At 36.7% G+C, this 23,326-nt stretch overlaps 1 protein-coding gene across 3 annotated transcripts; it reads left to right on the top strand.

The window, feature by feature from the left end:
- The first annotated feature begins 152 nt into the window (after nucleotides 1–152).
- On the top strand, nucleotides 153–22,383 carry cyth1b (cytohesin 1b). 3 transcript variants are annotated; one of them, XM_059325035.1, is made up of 12 exons: nucleotides 153–386; nucleotides 10,361–10,443; nucleotides 13,862–13,926; nucleotides 14,958–15,024; nucleotides 15,117–15,235; nucleotides 16,080–16,273; nucleotides 17,040–17,188; nucleotides 18,776–18,887; nucleotides 19,973–20,049; nucleotides 20,157–20,228; nucleotides 21,319–21,473; nucleotides 21,560–22,383. In XM_059325035.1, exons 1-12 carry the CDS (start codon nucleotides 299–301, stop codon nucleotides 21,636–21,638), a joined length of 1,260 nt encoding a protein of 419 aa, XP_059181018.1. In that variant the 5' UTR covers nucleotides 153–298; the 3' UTR covers nucleotides 21,639–22,383. The 3 variants fall into 3 exon arrangements, with proteins under 3 accessions (XP_059181018.1, XP_059181019.1, XP_059181020.1); XM_059325036.1 differs by lacking the exon at nucleotides 153–386 and adding an exon at nucleotides 5,005–5,162; XM_059325037.1 differs by lacking the exon at nucleotides 153–386 and adding an exon at nucleotides 7,136–7,297 and having other exon boundaries at nucleotides 18,776–18,888; nucleotides 19,971–20,049.
- Nucleotides 22,384–23,326: the final 943 nt, after the last annotated feature.

The raw sequence follows: 23,326 nt of genomic DNA, 5'->3' as shown, positions 1-23,326 counted from the left end.
GTGTCGAGCGGCTGAATCCAGGAGTGAGGTCAAGTGTGTGAAGAGGAGGGAGGAGGGAGGAGAGAGAGTGGAGAGTGTTTTTTTCTGTCAGAGTCTGGTGGCAGTCGGGAGAGAAAACACTAAAAGCCCGGCTTTTTCAAGGAGCTTCTTCTTCTTCTGCTTCTGCTTCTTCTGGTGCCAAAGCTTCAGTCTCTCACTCAAGTATGATGCTGACTCGAGAGTGGAGTGAAGCACAGAGATGCTGAGAGGATACCGTTCGCCTTGGATGCTGTTTTGACACAAACTCCTGAGTGTTGTGATGGGGACTGTGAGTGAGCTGTGTGCCTCCAGTTTCCAGGCATTTCTGTGTCCTACGGTGCGGCCAGGGCCACCTGCTGCAGCAACAGGTGAGTGTCTTTATCTGTTTTTCTACAAAATAGATATGTGCTGTATAGTATTTCTGAGCTCTTGAATAATTCTTGTAAATAAATCTTAATTTTTAGCTGCTTTCACAGATTTTAACCAATAGATATCAGCATGACACCTCCCCATTTGATGACTTGTATTAAGAAAATTATTTTTTGTATTACAAGCTCTCTATTACAAATGCTCAAAAATCTTTTATTTTGTTGATTTATACAAGTAAAACATTTTGACATATGATATTGTGGATATATCTTTGTATTACACCGTATATATCAGAAAATAATGTCAACCACTATTAAAAAAAATACAAATACAAATAAAATGCTCTTTAAATGTGCTCATGGAAAATATATGAACACATCCCATTCTGTAAAAATCTTCAGAATAAAAATATTGATGAAACTGGGAAGCTTGGTGTATGTAAGTGCTACTGAAGTGGAGATTTCTGCCTCAAAGTTTGAGAAAACTCTAATTTTGAGCCTTTAAAGATATGCATTTTAAAATGTTATATATTTTGAAGACACTACAGGTGAGCAGGGTAAGAACAAATTAACTAATAGATATCACAATGAAAGTTTCCCAGTGTATTATTTCCTTTGAGATAATAAAATGTCATGTTTATCATGTTATCTAATGCTAACTTTTGTTGAATTTAAGAGAAATCTGCAGACCGGATAGTCAGAATGAAGCAAAATAAACCATTTTAATGTGTATTTTAGATGTTTTCTGTCCTACAAAAAGAAATGTTATACAACAGGGATGTACCTACATTAATATGTTATTCTGGTAGCTGCAAATAATGTGACAGAAGCAGATATTTCTCTTTCCAATGTGCTGGTTATTATTCTGGGAAAAGCAATCATTGACATGTCTATGCGTCAGCTATTATGAATACAGAATGAGGATGTGGAAATATACTTCAAGTAAAATATGTAATTATATGCATTCATAAGATCAAATTGATGCTTTGAAGGCACAGAAATTACACTGTCAATGCAAAATGAATGAATGAAATGAATGAATGAAAATAAAAAAATTGCTGGATTTTCGGTGTAAACCATGTCAATTTCCAGTATTTTATCCAAATACAGATACAGAGACGGATCATTTTGTTGGTTTAATGAATACAGATACAGATAATGACGTTTCTGTAAGCTTCTATATACGCTTTAAGCTGCATTTTATGTAGCTATTTAGCTGCTATTTATTGTTGTTGTTATTATTATTATTATTATTATTATACCAATAATATTAATAATGATTATATCTTATAATAATAATATTTATTTGTATTAATTATTATTATTATTATTATTATTATATCAATAGTAATACTACTATTAATAATATAATTATTAATAATAATAATAACAATAATAATTGTATAATTAATAATTGGATACAAAAATAAATAATAATAATTATTATTATTATTATTATATTATTAAATTCACGCTTCTATTATGGAAACAAAACAGGACAAAATCCTAAAATGGAGCTCTTCATAGAAAACTATGTTCGTGTCTTCCCTTAATTCTCTATAAAAAGTTGCTATAAAGTGCTATGATTTACTTGAAATCCTAATTATTATCACATGTCTCTGCTGGTTAAGTGTTGCTTCTGTGTGACTCTTGCCTGGAAACAACAGACAAACACGCAGAGCAAGACTGGCACAAAGTGCTATCAGTGTTCAGTTGCCTTGGTGATTTTCTGTTAGGTTATCAAGACACAGAGCGCTCTGTAGTGTGTGCCGCGTGTTTTTGACATTTCTGCGTTCATGTGCACACGAGTCAGACAAACTGCGGGTGTGTCTGTGTGTGATGGTGGGCTTGATTTAAGAGCATGACGCACAGCCGTCAGCTCAGCTTCAGGATCGCTCTCCAGTGGGTGCTCGAGTGACATAATCTCCATCGCTGCCCACTGATCTCCCTCCGTGCAGGTGCTTTCATACTGTGTCAGTGTGCTCATTCAAAAGCGATTCTTACACAATGAAAGCAGCACGGCGGTCACACAGGTTATTTCCACCCGTGCTGTGCAGCTTTTATGAGCTTAGTTTCTATAGCTGGACTTCCCCTCCTATTTTCCTGTCATTTCCTCTGCCTTCTACTTCATCATTTTTATGGGTTAAACCTCAAGACCTCAGTGATGGTTCCTCAGATCTTTTTTTTTTTTTTTTTAACTGTGAATTGTTTTATTTTATTTTATTATTTGTATGTATTTATTAGTAGTAGTATCGATTATTGTGGTTGTTTTTAAGTATATTATAATGATCATTTATATTGTTATGATATTATTTGTTATCATAATGATTAGTTATTGCATAATACACGTTCACCCATAAAGTTGGAACATTTTTTTCTTTTCAGACACAATCCTGAAAAAATTGATCGAGAAAGTATGAGAAAAGATACACTTTATCTATCAAGAATAAATCACATTGTCACAATCATTTCATGGAAACAGGTACATTTTTTGTATTTTATTCCAACTCTAGTTCTTGTTCTACTCTTGTTTTATACAAAATAATAATAATAATAATAATAATAATAATTATTATTATTATTATTATTGTTATTATTATTGTATTTTTTTGTAAGTCGTAGTAGTAGTAACAACAATAACAATAATAATAAAAACGTTTTCAAAGGTGAAGACCACTATATAAAAATTTTTAAAAATTGCTACTTTTTACATTTTTTTAAAATGAAAATCTTTGTGCTTTTTCTCCATTTTTCATTCTATTCTTTTATTATTATTTTTTTAATTTATGTTCCCCTGTTTTTTATTTATTTTATTTTTTTACTATTGTTTTATTTATGTTATTTTTATTTATGTTTATGTTTTTTTCTCACATACACTAGTCATTCACATAAACACTTGTCACATCAAACAGATTTCCCTTGAAACAAAAAAAAGGACAAGAAAGAAAGAAAATGATAACAGCAATATCTTGTACGTTTAGCATTTATAAGTATTAAAGAGTTAAAGAGGTGTTTTTTCTTACTCATCTCTGATCTCCGCCTACTGACAGATTTGATCTAACTTTGTATCAAAGAATCAAAAATTTCCCTGAAGAATTTGCAGACTTCCTTTTTCTGTTGAACTACTTTCTACCAAAGAAATAGTCCCTGTTAAAGGGAAAAAAATATGTCTTTTGTCTTTGAGTGAGCTGAGCCTTTAAGCTGTTATACTGCAGCAGTTCTTCCCTGCCCCTCCTCAGCATATCCTGTTTTCGGTGTGTCCAAATTCTGAATAAAGCACTGTTTCAAGCGCACAGCTGCAATCTTTCCTCTATCCTCCCTACATCCTCTCCCTTCCTCTTTCTGTCACACACAAACCACCCATCCTCTGACATCAAATCTGCTTCCTCAGTCCTAACACCCATTTATATAAATATGTCTCTTCTCCTCAACAGGTGGGTGGATATTGCTTTAAAGTTAATTATTTCTCTTTACTTGTTGAGTCGTGTATCCTCTTCCTGCTTGAATGAATGGCTTTCATCACTTTGTTGACAACAGGGTGGAGTGCTAAAAATTATATAATATAATAAAGTGGGATACTTGCACATATCCCAAGGCCAAAAGAGATGTTAAGAGCATGCAGCTACACCCAGATACACACTATACACATACAAAGCTTTAAATACACACTGATTTGAGCATGTCAACACATTTCTTCTTTTTTATTTCTCCTTTTCTCTCAACACACATTCACTAAAGGATACCACTTCCACCACAGAATAAAAATAGGCCAAGTATCAAATGAGATACCACGTCAGAAATGATGAACTATTAGGCTAAGTCAAAATAATGACAGTGAGGAATTGAATCAAAAAGATAAGAAATTGTAGATTTAGATATATTTCATTATTTTTCATATTTCATAACAATTAAATCAAGAAAGACAAACTACATATACAACAAATTTTAAAACATTGAACTAAATTAACTTAATGTTCATCACAGCCTCTATACACATAAATAATGACTTTAATGTTTGTCACATACAGTATAACTCTTTACCTCTGTGTTAATCAAATGTGACTCAAATAATGTTTAGAATATTCCCTATAACTTAACTATTTAGCTGTGATAATCAATATCACTTAAATATTTACCTTAATGTTTAAAATATACAGTATACATTTACTATCTGCCTCTGTGTTACTCCAATATGACTTAAATAATTACCCTTACTGTTTATAATATACAGTAAACACTTACTATTTGTCGGTGGTACTCCAATATGACTTAAATAATTGCCTTAATGTTTATAATATACAGTAAACATTTACTATTTGTCGGTGGTACTCCAATATGACTTAAATAATTGCCTTAATGTTTATAATATACAGTAAACACTTACTATTTGTCTCTGTGCTACTCCAATATGACTTAAATAATTACCTTGATGTTTATAATATACAGTAAACATTTACTATTTATCTCTGTGTTATTCTAATATGACTTAAATAATTACCTTAATGTTTATAATACATGGATATAAAAGTTAGTTTGTGCCTATCTGCTTTCTGATTGGCTGCTGCAGTCGAAGCCGTGTTACGTCATCCTGCCCCAGCACCGGCTGCCTCTCTGCAGTCAGTTGTCATTAACTGCCAGTCTAACGGTCACAGAGTGAGGAAATACCGACACCTTTCCACCTTTAAAGTTACTTTAAAGTGAAATATCTCGCACTTTTCTCCGAGTCAGCGTTGGCCAACATCACCAACATGGTTTTAAAGTCGGAGGACGGAGTTGGTGAGTTGTCCTCCTAACCCGCTTTAGTTCATGTGAGCTAGCTAACCAGGAGGCTAACCAGGTTAGCTAACTAGCAGCTAACGTAACTTTATCCAACGCTAACGACAATTTAAAGAATCTCGTCTTTATCGTCTAAATACCTGGTAGTTTGATGTGTTTTAGCATTGCATATCCTATCAACGGAGCGAAAGCAACAAGTCCTCACTGGCTTATGTGTTAATGCTCTTTGGGAGACTTTATTAACTGGCACAAGGGATCCATTATTATTAATCTGGATTGAGGCCAGACCTCATGGGGGTCTGTGCTTTTTGTGTAGCAGTTTATAATTCTGTGTCTATAAATACAATCAATGCACCCATTTATTGGTTGGAAGTTAATGATTTGCCCCCAGAAATGCATCGGCTTTTTTAGTTGACTGCATGCACTTCTCTGCTCATTTGCCCAACTCGTATAGGACTCAGTAAGTAGAAAGAGACGACAAGAGGTCAGTACAGAGAGGGAGAATTTGCAACAAAAACATAATGGATTATAAATCAGCTCCCTCACAATTGCACTAGTGTTTCCTCTGACAGTTTGAGCTGCTCTTACAGGATGTGCTTTACAATGAGGTATTTTACAGCTGGCAAAACAGAGGCCACCAAATGTGGTTTAAAAATAAGATGGCTCATTCTGTCATGGACTGAAAAGCTATCAAAATGGACTGCCACTAACATAATTGTTTTTAAGTAGGGTAGGTACCTGCTGTCAAGTAGGAAATATCAGAACTAGCAGCAGTACAGGAACCTTTTCATAACATTTTTGCACTTGACAGAGTGAGTGCTACCTTTTTAAACATTGTTATAATACTGGTCGTGCATTTTTCTTTTTCCCATCTGACATATACATCACTTTAAAAGACTTAGCCCCCCTGAGAGAACAGCTCAACTTGTCATAATTTTCCTCACTTCCTTCCTCTGTCGCTTACAAGAATGTTTTTCTTTTTCTGTATCAAGGCACTGTTTGTTCTCTGCTGTTCTTCCCCTGTGGTTTGATTTGGATTCTTAGGACTTTCGAGCTTCAAGGCTGTGTGAATGCAATCAGTCACCAGGGAGTTTACCATAACCCGCAGGATTATAACACTCTGTTGAGCTTGTTATCCTCTAGGCCAGGGAACACTGAAACATACAATTATTGCCTTGTGAACACTTAAAATGGACAATTATTGCCTTGTGAACAGTACCAGACACTGAAACTCTCAATCTCACAACACAGGTCATTTCCTAGTCATAGCTGCTTTGCCTCGGGTCCCGGGTCAGCTGCAATCCTGTGGGTGAAACCCGGAGACAGACCAATGACAGAACAGTTGTTGGTGTGTGTGTGTGTGTGTGTGTGTGTGTGTGTTTGTGTGTTTGTGTGTTTGTGTGTGTGTGTGTGTGTGTGTGTTGTTCTCTATGAGCAAACACACGTGATATGCAGAAAGGGGCGATTTGTTATAATTCTGCCAAAACAGAGAGCTGTTGTATAGTAATTTAGTATATATTTAGTAAGCTATTTCTTGCATTTTGGTTTTGGTGTCCAGGAGATGTGAGTCATGTCTGCACCCGCCTAATTTCTTTACCAGACACTCTTTCGAAGATGCAAAACTGCACCTCTACACCTTTTTTTTTTTTTTTTTTTTTCTCTGGGACACCGGTGTCCACGTGGGGGAGCCTGTGTGTGATGCTCTGCTAACTGAGGGAGGAGTCAAGATGGATAGAGGGAGGTGGGGTAGAGAGATGAGAGTTCAAGGGTTTTCCCCTCTCACACACACAAACTCGCATACACACTTGTCCTCATCCTCATTTAGCTGCAGGCCTGCTCCCCTCCTCTTCCCTCTGCTGGAGTGAGTGCCTGAAGATTAGGAAACAGGAGGCGGGACTAGAGGACCACAGGATTGGGATTGAGATTGGAGGGCTCATGCAAAACTGGATTATTGTTGGAGAAACCAGATTGGACTGCAGGAAACAGGCTGTTTTGTACTGGGATTGGTGACTAAGTAAGACATGTGGAGTCTATTAAAATAACTGGAGGTAGAGTCAAACCTTGTTTTCAGCTGTCCTGGGATCATATTGACACTGGCAGTGAAACCACTCAGCAGCAGGCAGACACTTTCTCTGGTATGAGCCTCAGGATTATGACACAAATGTGTAGGTGTTCACTGCGTCATTGTAACTTCTGCATCAAAGATATTTTGCCGAAAGTTATCTGAATGAGTGCGTGTGCGTATATGTGTGTCGTCACGTCTTCCTCTGAAAACCATACAAAAACAGATATGTGTGTGGTTTTAGTTTGTGTCATTGTGTCTTCAGAGGATGTAAAGTGTTGCATAACTTTGAAAGAAGAGAGTGGAAGAAGTAGGATAGAGTGAACTTTAGGCCTGTATATGTTGGTTGTCCATAGCAGCTGGTCTTCAGCAGCATTGCTACGACAAGGTGTCCCATTACTTGCCAACACAAACACACACTCTGTGACCTCGAGACTATGCAGAGCAGCTGCATGTTGTTATTTACGTCAGAATGTAGGTGTTTGTTTGCTTGTGAGGATAATGATATGACAGTGTTTCATAAGCCGTCATGAATCCACTTGCTTTTATTTCCTCTCTTAATGAAATGCCAGAGAGAGGAAGTAAGTGTGAATGTCAGATTCACTGGCTCTCTGCTCACAATAATGGGTTATTCTCGTCTGCAGGTTTATAATAAGAGCTGCTCCGGCCTACTTAAACCCTTTCTCTGTGGGCGAGGGGTATGTATGTATGTGACGAGCAAGTGCGTCACTGTCTGTGTGTTTCCAGTATGTAAATGGTCGTTGCAGCCTCATTGTACCTAATTTGCCTTGAACATAGTCCCAAGGTGTCTACATGTCCTGAGATGGAGTTTAACAAGTTTGACTTATAAAAGTATCATATGTAAACCTTAAACAATTTCTCAATTATTTTTTTCTAGTTTATAGAGAATAATCATCAGCAACAGTTTAGATAATTGGCTAAAAGGTTAGGTCAGTCAGCAAAAAAAACCCAACATTTTTTGGATTCGTTAGTTGGATAAAACAAACATTTTGTCAATTTAGGCTGGGGGATTTTAGGATTATTCATTATTTTTTTTTACATTTTAAAGACCAAGTTATTAACTGATTAACCCTGAATCCAAACCAGTTTCAGGCTGTTTTTTGCTCCAGAATAATCTACTATTTTAAGCTATTTTAGATTTTCTTTTTTAAATAAGATAAGCTAAGTCTTTATTGATGCCCAGAGGGCAAGACATAAAGAAGTGTAAATAAAAGCCTTTTGTTTAAGATTCTTGTGTATTATTTAAATGTATCTATAGGTATATTGTAGCCCCTGTATACTCAATCAGCTGAGAAAATCTGAGAGGAGGTTGATCGCTGTGGAAAACGCTAGTAAAGTGACCTTGAGTTAAGATTTTTTTTCTTCCTGTCCAAGGTGAACTTTGAAGTCTTACGGCCGAAATGATACACTACTATAACAAGGTGCCTCAGAAGTTCATTAATATATTGAATGGACTTCCCAAGCTTCTGAAAAGCATTTTTGGAATCGACATATTTACTTTAGAGTTACATGTTGCTACTACAATCATTTTATAATTTTACAAAAACTGATGAAATGTGAATAGTTCTTCCTGTTTTTTTCTATTTTTGTTCTTTGCTTTTTCTTTCTTGCTCCAGACGTTGACACTGAGTAACTTGGTCATGATGGCGAAGTGAAATGAACAGTTTACTGGAATCCCTCAGTGTGTCTCCTCTAATGAGCCAGACAAACAGCAGCAGCAGCAGCACAGCTCGATGTGTCCTCTGTGGCTGCTTGTTACATTAATTGTGCCTTTTCTTCACCTTTTGTCACTGGTTATTTCCTTGTAGAAAGTAGCCGAAGCAGAAGCTTTATTATGAGGCATCCAATGGAGAAAAATAGTAGTTATAGTTAACAGTGCAGAGGTGTGATGTTTGAAGCATGAATTATGCAGATCAACACAATAATTCTACATGCTGCATTCCCCCTTTTATTACTGAAATTTAATCTTTGGCTTTCTTTTTCTTTCCACAAGTTTTTTGTAAAGAAAAAGCACAAGTCAGTGACTGACAGACCCACTTTTCTCTCCTCACCTTATCATTCCTATGCAGACATCGTGTGTGTCTGCAGGCATATGAACTTCTGCTCTATCAGAGTACACACTTGGTTGGCCATTTAAGGCGTAGTATTAAGTATAAGGCTGCGTGGACATTTGAGCTTAACAGATACAGTAAGATAACAAGTCTAATTTACCAACTTTAAAACTATTATTTATTTGATATTTGATGTTTTGTGATATCTATAGTATGTAACTGTAGAAAAAATGGACATTGTCTTTTCATAACCCATCATTCAGTTGATACACAGGCTAAATAGTTTATATTAGTAATATTTTTATTTTTGACCAGATGCATTTTGATTTTAATATCTGTAACAGGGTTTTTTTTGTATACTTTTCTCATGTTTTGAAAGCACAGTACATTAAACATCTTTTGTCCAACAGTTTTTCCTTAAGACAACTTATTAGGTCACATTTGTTAAATTTTAAGTCAGATGCCAAAATCTACAAGAAACCCAGCTTCTTTTATTTGTAATATTTGTGTTAGACACCTTAAATCTGCCTATTTCTGTAATTCATTAGGAAGAGCAGACTATAAATAATATCAATAGGAAGAATTTCATTGCATTTTTTATTTTCTCTAATGCAGATTGTTGTTTACAATGGCAGACGTAATCTGCCTCAATATATTGCATCCTTTGTAGTGGACGTGTCAATTGTGAAGCCAATACTGTATTGATCAGACCTAGTTTTATTTTGTTAAAATGACTCAGTCGGTTTTATTTTAAGCTGTACCAGCCTTATATTTTTATAGCGTGCGTTCGTGTAAGTAAGACAGAGAAGGTTGATGACATCGTCCACTTTGGGGTTTGGATGCTGAGGGTAATTTGATGGATCAAAGATGTCACCCACAGCAGTGGAACTCTAAGGTCTCTCCTCTTCCCTTTTGTATGTGTGTGTCTATATTCAGTATATCTATAGTGTGTGTTTGTGTGTGTGTGTGTGTGTGTGTGTGTGTGTGTGTGTGTCTGTGTGTGTGTGTGTGTGTGAGAATATTTGATCTTTGTTTTTGAGTGCTTCATGTCCTTGTCTCCTCAGTGCCTGATGACCTCAGTCCAGAGGAGAGACAGGAGCTGGAAAGCATCCGACGCAGAAAACAAGAGCTCCTGCAGGACATAAAAGTAATAACACACACTCTCTGCTCCCCTACACCTTTTTATTTCTCTGATTTGAGTTTCATCTGGAGTTCAACTTCTTGGTTCTTTAGGCCCGTTTCTGTTTTATGTCCTCAGTTATTTCTGTTCAGACAAAATGCTTTCTCAATTAGGTAGCCATGAAAGGGAAGTTTGTTGTTGTCGCTGCTTTGAAATCCTGCGACTGTTGCCAGTTTCTTTCTCTTAAACATTTAATTTTGTAATTGATAGGTTCAAAGTTTTTGCAGTTTAAGTGATGGGGTATGAAATACACAATCCTCGCTCTGTGGAAGACATGTATTCAGAAGTTTTTCTGACGCTGGTATAAGGCCTCAGCATTCTGAGTTACAGTAGACAAATAAATGGCTGTTGTCCAAAGTAACTCTTTTTAGTATAAAATTCACCGTTTATTACACTATTGCAAGTGTTACTTTTAAACTGTCATAGCCCAAGAAAGTAACAACTAAGTAACAACTACAACCTGGGAAAAGTCATGAGTTAGTTTTGACGATCTCCACATTGATTTTACATTAATTAAGCTTTTGTGGTTCCCAAAATAATTGAGGTACTGTGCCTAAGCCTTATAATGGTAGAGGAACCGTTATTGCTCTAATGTTATATGTGATCTCATTCCAGATTTTAGTCTTCTTGATATGTTTGGAAAAAAAAGATCTTTGACCATAGTTGTTTTTGTAAGGCGGTTCGGGAATAAGTGTGTGCAAAATGGATCTAGTGATGCATTCCTGCCTTATTTTGTATCTTGAAAGTAGAGCAGTGCTTCTCTGTTGAGCTGCAGTGGAAGGACAGTAACACAAAGAGGGAAATTGGTACTAAAATTAATTTTGAAAACTATCCACTTCAATTTGAATTTTTTTTTTTAACAGAATGAGGACTGTGGGTTTAGAAAGGGATCAGTATGAACAGGAGAAATAATTGCAGCGAGCAAAAACAGTTTTAATGAAATACTTGAATAACTTGGAAACGTATCTTTTAAACAATTTGAATAATTTCAGAGAATTGCAGGAATGACAAAATCACATAGTGGATTGTTTTCATTTTCGTCTCTTTGTCTGAACAACACATTTTTCAGGTAGTTCTTTCCCTCTGTGTCCTTGAATAGATTTGCACCTCCATGTCTAGACCAGTGTGCCTAGGGAGGTGTGTGTGTGTTCAAACAGGGGGGTATAGGCGTATGACCACCGGAGCGTTACTGTACCCATTCATGACAGATGATCCTCTTTGTGTGGGGTGCATGTGTACGGGGGGGGGGGGGCCTCATGTATATGTGTGTCCTCCAGCTCTCTCTGCCTGGGGGGACAGCTTGACCCCCTGCCTCAGTCCCCCTTCAACCTTAAATAAATTAGCGGGATTGTCTGTTTCAGCTCTTTATTTAGGTAGATTTGCAGGATTAAGGGGGATAGCTAGCCTTATTATTGTGAGCAAAAATTGAAGAAGAAGTTAAATAAAGGAACCAATTATTACCTTATACCCAGCTAGCATATCATATGTATCTGGTCTCCATCCCATTCATTAAGATGCTTTTATATTTGCTGATTTATTGGATTTTATCAACATAATGATATGTTTATGATATGTGATGGTTTATGGCTGCAACTAATGCTTATTTTAATTAGAGCTGAGACAGTTTGATGATACTATGTCTCAAATTGTCTTATAATTATTTTATGAGTTTGGACTGTAGATAGAGCAATTTAATGACATCAAGATGAGCTTAGAAACTTTTCATTAGCATTTTCTTTAACTATTTATCTAATAATTCAATGAAGGAAATAATTAATAGAGGAATTCATTCATTCATTCATTCATTCATTCATTCTGATGATAATCCTATTATGCTGCAATAAAAAACATTGAAGAAAGACGAACAGAGTGAAAACTTTCTAATCTATCTCTATAACACATATGTTGATGAAGTTTTCCTTTGTAGATATAAATTGCAGTTAAAAAGGTATTAAATAGCAATATAACGCAATATATTGTGTGGTATCGCAATAGTCAGTATATCAGAAAATGTTTGAAATTACAATGATGTCATATTGTGACTTTAGTATTGCTATGATGTAATATTATGTGGCCTCTGTTGATTCTCAGCCCTAATGTGGAGTAGCATGTTATATTTTTACTTCTAAAGCTGTAGCACAGTGAAGACATAGCCGAGAATCTCAGTGATTTACTTTAAAATAATGATTTCTTTTTGTAAAAAAAAACAGATGTGTTCATTCCCCAGCAAAAAAGAACTACCTAAAAAGATTTGAGAAGGGATTCTGAACAGGATTCAGGTTCGATAAAACGAGCCAGTCCCTAGTCATCAGTCAGCAAGGCGGGCATCCAAAGCACACACACTCGCACACAAAAACACACACACTCTAAGACAAACATGGCCTCGGGGCAGCGATGCTGTGTGAATAGATTGATGGAGTTTATTACAGAGGTTGACTCTCGTTCGCCGCTTCTCTCCTCTAAGTCCCGCCCTGTGTTGCCCTGCGGGGCCTGATGGGTAATGAGCCATGAAATATTCCAGTAATGGAGACAGAGGACGCTGTTCATTTTTAAGAGGGTGTACATGCAGGAATCCAGACAAGTGGGAGTTATTTACCGTGTTTACCTGGTTTTCACACAATTTATATATTGCACAAACTCAATGACAGTTGTGTATGATTGTGGTCTGAATCACCGTCCTCATCTACTTCTCTGTCTCCTCTATCAGTATCTTCATTATCTTTTCTGCTGTGCTCAGTGTTTCTCCATCTGTCTCTTCTCTTCCTCCCATAACCTCTGAGCTCTCGGGAGCACCTCTGCTAAGCCAGTCAAAGACTTTGATCCTGCGTATTCCCGTCTCCCCCACCAGTGCGACACTCAAACAGCCCGGGGAGGGCGTCAGGGGGGAGAGGCAAGGCAGGCCGATAAATCTGGGTCAGCACAGGGGAGAGGAGGAGCGGGGAGAGGGAAACAGGGGAAGAGTGGTCGGCTCTGACCCCAGAACAGGTGCTACAGCTCCCAGAGAGGATTTTCTGCAGAGGGCGGCTTCTCTACAAAACTCCTGCCGAGAGGAAGAATTAGTCGGTCTGAGAGAGTGAATTACGTCTGCACTTTTTTTTTCTTCTGGGTCATCTGTTCTGTCTGGATGTGTTGGTCAGTCACATGTAGCTGGAACAGACAATCATGTGTGATGCATTTTGCTGCCAGTGAGATCAAAGCATCTCCAGAGGTTCATGTGAAGGGTCAGACATCACACACATATCACATGTATGTATTTGTGTTTCCTGCTCTGTTTCATCACTCTGCTACTCTCTCTCTGTCTGTCTGTCTGTCTGTCTGTCTGTCTGTCTGTCTGTCTCTCTGTCTGTCTGTCTGTCTGTCTGTCTGTCTGTCTGTCTGCTCTCAGAGGCTGAAGGATGAGATAGCAGAGGTGACCAATGAGATTGAAAGCCTGGGCCTGACTGAAGAGAGGTAAAGTATCTCTCAACAGCAATTTTCTGTGCATGTGCGTGGGCAGCTGCTGTCCACTCAGCCTTTGTGTTAGTGGAAGTACATTCATGGGGAAAGACAGAAAAACCTGCCTGACACTCACAACAGAGTCCACTGCAACTTATGATTGTTTACATTATCGATAAATCTGTCAGTTATTGTTAAATTATTGTTTTTTCGAGAAAGATGCCACCAGATTTTCCCAGAGTCGAAGTTGAGTCTTTGGATTGCAAATTCTGTCAGAAACCAAAAGATATTCAGTGGTAAATGTTCTTAACACAAGGTCCACTTACTTATTTTGCTATTCTGGGAGCTTTCAACTGTACTAAAGGCTTCATGTTCATCAGCTGAAGAGGGCTGGGGGATTATGCGTCCCCAAGGTTGCGAGTGAACACTCAAAGATATTCAGTTTACTATAATATTGAACACGGGATAACAGCAAAATCTCACATCTGAGAAGCTGAAACTAGTGAATGTTTGGCATTTTTCTGATGGATAAATAACTTAATGCCTAGAGAGACACAAACACTAATTTTTGTCTTTTTTGGGGGGGATTGTTAGAGGGAAAAAGCAGTTCAACTTTCGATGCTACACAGAGGTTATATAAATCATCTGAAAGCTGGGAACCTGAGGATTAATTTAGGATGAAGCTCAGCACTGCATGTCAAATTGTCTTTGTCATAAATCTGTAATAATCATTGTGTTTTGGTTAGGCAACTATTCAAATTTTAAAGGCTTTGAGTTTATAAGGGCTTTAAAAATGTCTCATACGATTTTGGTTTGATTCCATTTGTTACTTACATTGTACTAACTTTTAAAATGTTTGACCCTTTGAGAATTGATAAAAATCCCTTCATCATACCACATTATGACACCAAGACCTTGAGGAACACCATAGAAAAATTCATCTTTTGAATTGGTATCAAATGCTTGATGTTTTGGAGATTTATTCTTTTTTTGCCTATTTTGCAGAGCCATTTAATAAGTCTTTATTCCGTTTAATCTTTTTTTAGGAAAAGCATGCAGAGGAATAAACAGATGGCCATGGGCCGAAAGAAGTTCAACATGGACCCCAAGAAGGTGAGAATAAAACAAACTCTTCCAAACCTATGCAACAGTTACATGTAGGGCTGCATCATGTTTACTCTGTGTGTTCTGACTTTCTCCTTCAGGGGATTCGCTTCTTAATTGACAGCTCCCTGCTGAAAAACACCAGCAGTGACATTGCCCAGTTTCTCTACAAGGGCGAGGGGCTGAATAAGACCGCTATCGGTGACTACCTCGGGGAGAGGTAAGTGATTGTTACAGCAGGAAAGTGAGCCAGCATGCATGATACCAGGACCCTGAACCTGAAGCAGCTAAATGGAATTCAGCCATCGTTAATTTTATTATTTACAGGTGCATCTCAATAAATTAGAATATCATGGAAAAGTCCATTTCCAGTAGTTCAAATCAAACAGCCCCAACCAAGTATTGAGTGCATATAGATGGACATACTTTCAGAGGCCAACATTTCCATATTAAACATATTTCAAAAAATAGTTTTTTGTAATATTAAAACATTTTTTTAGATTTTAGGTCTTCATCAAATGTAAGCCATAATCATTATTATTAGAAGAAATTTAATAAATGAAGACATGAAATGTTTCATTCTGTGTGTTACGGATCTATATAATGTGTTATTTCCACTTGTTGAATTGAACTACTGACATAAATAAACTTTTCTATGATATTCTAATTTATTGAGATGCACCTCTACATCTGTGCTTTTCCTACTGAGATATATTTAAAAAGTCATCGTGTATATTCCTCCTCAAAAAAATTATAATTACATTTTTTGCTGTGGACTTTTCACAGAGTTGTCCATCCACGTGTGCAGCATTATTGAGGACAAATGAGGCCATATCAATATACTATTAGTATCAGTATACTATACATGTGAGCTTACGGTGCATTAGCAGTTCTGAGAGATCATCCGTTAATCTGTTTTTATCTGATTCGTCACGTCTCATCCAACTCTTCTAGCTGCCAGCTCGGTGTGCTGCGTTCAGTTCCTGATCCTGCTGTCGTTCTGTTTACTCCCTCTGTGTGTGTGCACGTGGGTGTGTGTTTGTGTGGATCTGTGTGTCGTGCAGAGATGACTTCAACATCGAGGTTCTGCACGCCTTCCTGGAGCTTCACGAGTTTACAGACTTGAACCTGGTTCAGGCTCTCAGGCAGTTCCTGTGGAGCTTCAGGCTGCCCGGCGAGGCTCAGAAGATTGACCGCATGATGGAGGCGTTCGCCCTGCGCTACTGTCGCTGTAACCCCGGAGTGTTTCAGAGCACAGGTACATATGTGTCTGTGTCTTCATGACAAAAGCCATAAAAATAACAAGTTAACCTTCAGTTTTTGTAGTTTTTTTTTTTTTATTATTGCAGGTGTCAAACAATTATTCTTCCCAAAAAATGTATCACAGTTTTTATTCCTGCATACTGTATTCACACTCAGGGCTCAATCACAAAAACATGTAAGACAATTGTATCACTATTTTGAGATCATTTTTAATGCATAGTGGTTGTCTTGGCATCACTTCCAGATAATAATAACGTTATTTATATAGCACCTTTTAAAAGCAACAGTTTACAAAGTGCTTTGACAGAGAGTTTATTACACAGAATGATGCCATAAGGCTAAAAACAATTCTGACATGAAAGGAAAAACAATAAGAGACAGAGCAGGAACAATCAAAAGACATTCTCAGATACACAGAAAATAAAATGTAAAAGGAGTAAAAAGGTTAAAATTGAAGAAGTGAAAAGGAGTGGTAACATAGAAAGCATTACATGAAACAAGTCTATAAAAGTGGGTTTTAAGAAGTGATTTTAAAAAAAGTTATCTGGCAGCCTGTTCCAAAGTCGGGGTGCTCTGGTGGAGAAAGCCCGGTCACCTTTGGTTTTCAGTTTTGACTTGACATAGGTGTCATGGAAGTCAGAGGAAATATCCTGAGCATTTAGTGTCAAATATCTGACTCAAATAATTGAAATTAGCTCATAGTACTGAGAACATGACATAACTCTCTTTTTTTTTTTTTTTTTTTTTTTTTTTTTTTACAGATACCTGTTATGTGTTGTCTTTTGCTGTGATCATGTTGAACACCAGTCTACACAACCCTAATGTAAAGGACAAACCCTCCGTCCAGAGATTCACAGCGATGAACAGAGGCATCAATGATGGAGGAGACCTGCCGGAGGAGCTTCTCAGGGTGAGACTTTTATTTTTCATAAAACTTTACTCTCTGTGGTAGACTTGGACAGTTACAAAAGGGCCCTCATTTGTTATACAGACATTAGTACTACTACAAAAACAGTGGTTGTATTTGCCTTGATAGATTGTGTCAAACTCTTTCCCTCAGAAATATAGACTGAATATCAACTGGATACAATGTTTAATTTGGTCACAAAACAGCCAAAGAAATATTGCATTGAAAAGTAGCTGTAATCTTTATTTAACCCTTGTGTGATGTTCATATTGTTGTTACTCAGCCATTGTTTGTGGGTCTGATGGACCCGTTGCATTTTGTGGCTTTTAATGCCTCACAAATCAAACACTTTTATGTTAAAATACTGAACAGATGTTTACCTTATCCCAATTACAAGCAGTATAAACAATATATATGGTTAATATTTGCCCTTTACCTTTGTTAGGTCACATTTATAACTTATTATTTGTGTAATTGTTTGTGGTGTTTGTGGGTCTGATGGACCCGTTGCATTTTGTGGCTTTTAATGCCTCACAATCAAATACTTTTATGTTGAAATACTGTACAGATGATGCACAACACAAGCTGAACACATGAACACAGAGTAAACATATCAGTCAAGACAGACTGAACATCAATTTCCACACTTCTATTAGCCCCGGGTCCAGTGGACCCGGACATCTTATATGTAATAGAAATGTGTAGGGGGGGTGTATGGTGTGTGGTCATTAAATATGTATTCTGATATATGTTCTTCACAGAAAATGAGCCAAAGTCAGTGAGTCTCAGTTTGAAAAATTAATTAATTGTATCATTTTTCTTTTAATAAAAAATGAAAACGGGTCCCACGGACCCGAACACCACACAAGCGTTAACAACTTTATTTACAGGTACAAACTTTGGCAAATATGGCAATAAGCGGTGTGTTTGAGAAATGTCTCCCCAGACACCCAGTTAATACTGAGTGCTTTCCCAATGGCCCATAGGCTCAATCACCATTGTTAAGTCACCATCTAGTGGTGAACACCACATTGCAACACAGACATTTATTTAAACGATAACTTTAAGGTTTATTAAAGTTTCAGCATTAAAATATAATTGAAGTACAGAAAGGAAATATGTGTCAGCATCACTAATGTTGCAGCTGGTCAGGGTTCTTTTAAAAAAAAAAATATTTTGAACCAAGGGAACATTTGGAAGCAGTACACTTTAAATATTCATTTATTTTAAAAACTTTTTTTAAACGGTCCTACAGATATTAAATTAAAAAAACTAAAATGACACAGTCAGGGTTCATTTTTAAATTCTTTTGTACTGCTGAGGGGGTTAATCCGTACAAATACATCATAATTATTAGCCGATTATATTTAAGGTTAATATTGTTAACACTTCAAGGAAACAAAAGCTGTAACAGTAAATGTAGTGGAGTGAAAAGTACAGTATTTATCTCTGAAATGTAGTGGAGCAGAAGTATAAATGAACATTAAATTAATAAACTCAAGAAAAATACCCACAACAGTTGTTTTAATTATAGTACTTGAAATGTATCTGTACGGTACTTAGTTGCATCCCTGCTTATCATCTCTGCAGAACCTGTACGACAGCATCAAGAATGAGCCCTTTAAGATCCCCGAGGACGACGGGAACGACCTCACACACACCTTCTTCAACCCCGACAGAGAAGGATGGCTGCTGAAACTTGGTAAGTGCATCCGTGTGCTGTGAAAGTTTTTTTTTTTTTTTTTTTTTAACATACGTTTATTGCACATTTTGTTAATTTACAAACGGTGAACAACATAGAACAAGAAGGCACATACAAAAAAACAACAACAATAATGATAGCAATAATGATGATGAAAATAAAATCTATAAAGAAATAAACTGGGGGAAAAACATGGTCGTAGAAGGATAAATAAATGAAAAATAAGTAAGTAAATAAATAAATGCCTATATCTATATATACACACACACAGCTACATATACATGTCTGTAAAGCTCTAAATGTGTATACTAAATCAAGATAAATGAAAAGATAAATAAATCTTCAGTTCAGCTCCTCATTCTAGTCATCTACTTCAATATCATTTTTCTCAAGGAAATTACAGAAAACCTTCCAGATTTTCCACAACTTGTCAAGCTTGTTTTTCGTTGTATAGCTTATCTTTTCTAAAGCCTGGTAGAAAGACATCCCTGTTGCTGTGAAACAGTTAATTTAATTTTAAATACTCCTTCAGCCTTGATCCTGTTGTTAGTCACTGTGAGCTTGAAGGCCCTCTAGTGGTCTGGATATGTAACTGCACCTTTCACACGAGGAGGACAAACTTGTGTTGTATTTTTGTTCTATAATTTGTTGACATTCTTCTTGTTTGTTTTTGTTTCATGTTTTTTTTGACTCCAGGAGGTATGTACCCTTAAACTCCCCAGCTTTTAATGCACTGCTTTGCTTCTGAGCTGCTGCCTTCTCTGCCTTTAAACTCCCACTGGCTGTGTGCATTCACCCTCCCAATTTGATTTAGATGACAGAAAGATCATTTGTGGGCTGTATGCTGCTAAGCCCTGATGTGAAAAAATAAATAGTAGTTTCACATCTGTTTCTAACTGCTGCCAAGTTTTAACCTCAGCTTTGTCTTGGTGATCAGTCGGCTTTATATTGAACTTGCTGATTTCTGCCTTCAGTGTGCTTCAGAATGTTGCTGTCGTCAAAATGTCCAGCTTTGTGCTCCAACAAAAGCAAAGTTTTGTGTCTAAAGTTACTGAAATCGTAGCTCACCTGTAATCCTTTCTCAGGTGGACGAGTTAAGACCTGGAAGAGACGCTGGTTTATTCTCACAGATAACTGCCTCTACTACTTTGAATACACGACTGTAAGTAATTCCTGTTTGGCAATATAAGAGAAACAATATCTGGTAAATAGTGTGTGTAGGTTTGCATCTCTCACGTTGTAATTTATTGTCTCCCTGCTGTTTACAAGGATAAAGAACCCAGGGGAATTATTCCACTGGAAAATCTGAGTATCAGAGAAGTTGATGACTCTAAGAAACCAGTAAGTTCTTTCTTCACTCTGCCAGAACATTTGTTTGATGGTAATCCAGCAGACTATAGTCTTATTTTCGGATAACTCCTTGGCTCTCTGTATCAGAGCAGGAACAAAGCACATTAGACTATTTATCTATTCTTAATGTTATTGTCTTTGTTTTTGTATTTGTAATGGCACAAGTGAATGAATTGGAGGTTATGAATTCCGTTACACTAAAAATTTAAGTAAAAAAGTTATAATACAGTATAGCATAGAAATGTCAGTCATAATACAATCCATACAATCTTTTACAAACTACATTATGCCTTTTTAATTAAAAATGTCAAAGAAAGAAAGCCATGTATAGTGTGCCTTTAAAAATGTATTCTATAGTTTGTCATGTCAAAAATGACAACAAAAAAAATCATAGTATACTATGTCATCCAAAAAAGTAAAAAATAACATTTTTGAATGCCCTGAAATGTTGAAATACACATACTATAGCATGTCATTTTTGTCAAAAAAGCATCAATTTTTAAAATGCTAAAACGGCTTTATTATGGCCTGTTGATACATATTATAGCATAATATTTCCAAAAATGACAGAAAAACACATTACAGGATGTCAAAAAATTTGATGGGGAAAAAAAATCATAGTATACTATGTCGTCCCAAAAAGTAACAAAAAAAATCATACTTTATAGCATGTCGAAATTTTAAAGGAAAAAGTCATAAAAAATGTAAACGCCCTGAAAAGATCAAAATAGCCTTATTATTCTCTGTTTAAGCCGTAGTGTTCAAAATAATAGCAGTCCAATGCGACTAACCAGATTAATCCAGGTTTTGAGTATATTTTTATTGCTACATTACAAACAAGGTACCAGTAGGTGCAGCAGATTCTCAGAAAACCAACAAGACCCAGCATTCATGATATGCAGCTCTTAAGGCTGTGCAATTGGGCAATTTTGTAATTTGCAAGCAAATTTGTCAATAAATGACAATACCATATTAGAGGATGTCAAAAATTTTGTGAAAAAAAAAAAAAGTCATACTGTGTCATCAAAAAAATGTGAGTCTACTGACTCATCTGGTTTGTTGTGCTCTCTCTCTCTCTCAGAACTGCTTCGAGCTCTTCATCTCGGAGCACAAAGATCAGGTGATTAAAGCCTGCAAGACGGAGGCAGACGGACGCGTCGTGGAGGGAAACCACACTTTTTACAGAATCTCTGCCCCAACCGCAGAGGAGAAAGAAGAATGGATCAACAGCATCAAGTGAGCCACATTTAAACTCTCTCTCTCTACTGCAGACTATCAGGACACATCTATCATCTCTAACCTCCTTCATCTTCCACCTGCAGAGCCGCCATCAGCAAAGACCCGTTCTACGAGATGCTGGCTGCTCGGAAGAAGAAGGTGTCGTCTCTGAAGGGGCTGTAGAGGATGAAACAGGAGGTTTGGCTTAAAGCAGCTGACTGGATGTGGACCTGATACTCCTGCTGCTGCAGTGACACTTGGACCTGACGGACCATTCAGCTTTTAAAGAAGCTCTTCTTCCGTCACCTTTGGAACTGGCGCACCTTCAGTACAGACACCTCGTTCTGTACAAGTCGGACCTTTTTCCCCTCACCTAGAAATGAAGGATTCAGTCATAGACCTCTTTTATATCCTAGTGCTGAACACTCTACTGCTGCAGTGCTGTGCCCTCCGGTTAGGACTCCCACTACTCTTAAAATCTGCTTCAAACAACGACTTTAAGGGATGTTGATTTTTAAAGTGGGGTTTTATGAGACATTTATTCATCTAGTACCTCATACAACCACACTTAAAAAAAAATATCCCTCTATAAGCGATTTTTCAGTCTGATTGAAACTCACTTGCTGATGTTTGATAAAGACAGTTACATTACAGCAGCAGGATGGAAACAGCGGATGAATAAATCATTGAGTTTAATTTCTATTTCGATCAGCTGAGGCCTGTTTTCATTACATGGATTATTAAAACACGTTACGAAGATATCGACCGGAAGACAAATTTAAAAATCATCTCATCTTGGACGTTGTTGTTTTGTCTGTTTCTCATAAAAATGCTTTTTTTTCTAAGCCTGTTTTCTTACTGCTGTAGGTCTATTGTCAAAGCACTGTTAATGATGATGGTGTTGCATAAAAATAGTTAAATATTTATTTATCCAGATTTCTTGTAATTTATTGTTTTGAGTTTTGTCTCATTAAAAGTTTGCAAACCAACAATCTACTCGTTTTTCAGTTCCTGGCCTTGAAAGTACTTAATCATTGTGACTGATCAGTCAAACTAATTGACTTAAGTTTGATACAATTGAGAGGATCAACTGAACTGTTGAAGAAGGAAGGGAACCACAATAAAGAATCTGAAATAAATAAAAAATACAGCATAGTACATCATCAAAATATAAAAAGAAATGTCATAGGTTATCAAACAGTTGGAGAAAAAAGTCATACTTTAGTATGTTGAATTGTCAAATGTCAATTTTTAAAATGCCTAAAAATGAGGCAATTATACATAAAAATACAACATAAAATGTTTAAATGTCCTGGAACACTCAAAATCGTCTATTCTACGTTGGAAGAATTGTGGATTCATGTTGAGCATAAAGTGGTTTAACGACAGAACTTCAGAAATGACCTGAAGCTGCAGTGAACTACAGTAAAGACTTATTATCAGATATGAAAGTGCTCGTTCAGAGTGACGCTGTAACAGCTTGAGAATTCAAGCCTCATAAAGTTTGTTGATGAAACCTTCAGTGCATTTATCAGGAAAAACGATCTCTCATGTGCACCAGATTATCATCACACCATCAGCGTTTTTCCCCATCAGTTACTTGGTGTTTTTCTTATCCGTCTCTGATCGGTTCGTGTGTATCGGTCACGCTGCTGTTAGGAGGGAGATTCCCAGCAAAGACTTGAAAATTAAATTCGTCCGCGTTCCTCTAATGTAGTCACTTGCATTTTTTCAAACAAGCTGGCTTGTTGCAACACATGAAATATTTTACAAGATCAGAGGAGCAAAATAATAATTTTACAATCAGCTTCTGACTAGTCATAGATATATTAAGTTATTAAGAGCTACTTTGTCGAATATTTAACTTTTAT

This window comes from Centropristis striata, chromosome 21 (genome assembly GCF_030273125.1).
Source record: "Centropristis striata isolate RG_2023a ecotype Rhode Island chromosome 21, C.striata_1.0, whole genome shotgun sequence".
Classification (NCBI taxonomy): domain Eukaryota; kingdom Metazoa; phylum Chordata; class Actinopteri; order Perciformes; family Serranidae; genus Centropristis; species Centropristis striata.
This window is presented reverse-complemented; position numbering and strand designations above follow the sequence as displayed.

Excerpts from the sequence above, each read along its gene's own strand:
- cyth1b (XM_059325035.1), top strand. The coding sequence starts at position 299 with ATGGGGACTGTGAGTGAGCTGTGTGCCTCCAGTTTCCAGGCATTTCTG. Across the intron at positions 13,927-14,957 it reads CTGGGCCTGACTGAAGAGAG|GAAAAGCATGCAGAGGAATA; the intron begins GTAAAGTATCTC and ends ATCTTTTTTTAG. Across the intron at positions 18,888-19,972 it reads AGGATGGCTGCTGAAACTTG|GTGGACGAGTTAAGACCTGG; the intron begins GTAAGTGCATCC and ends ATCCTTTCTCAG.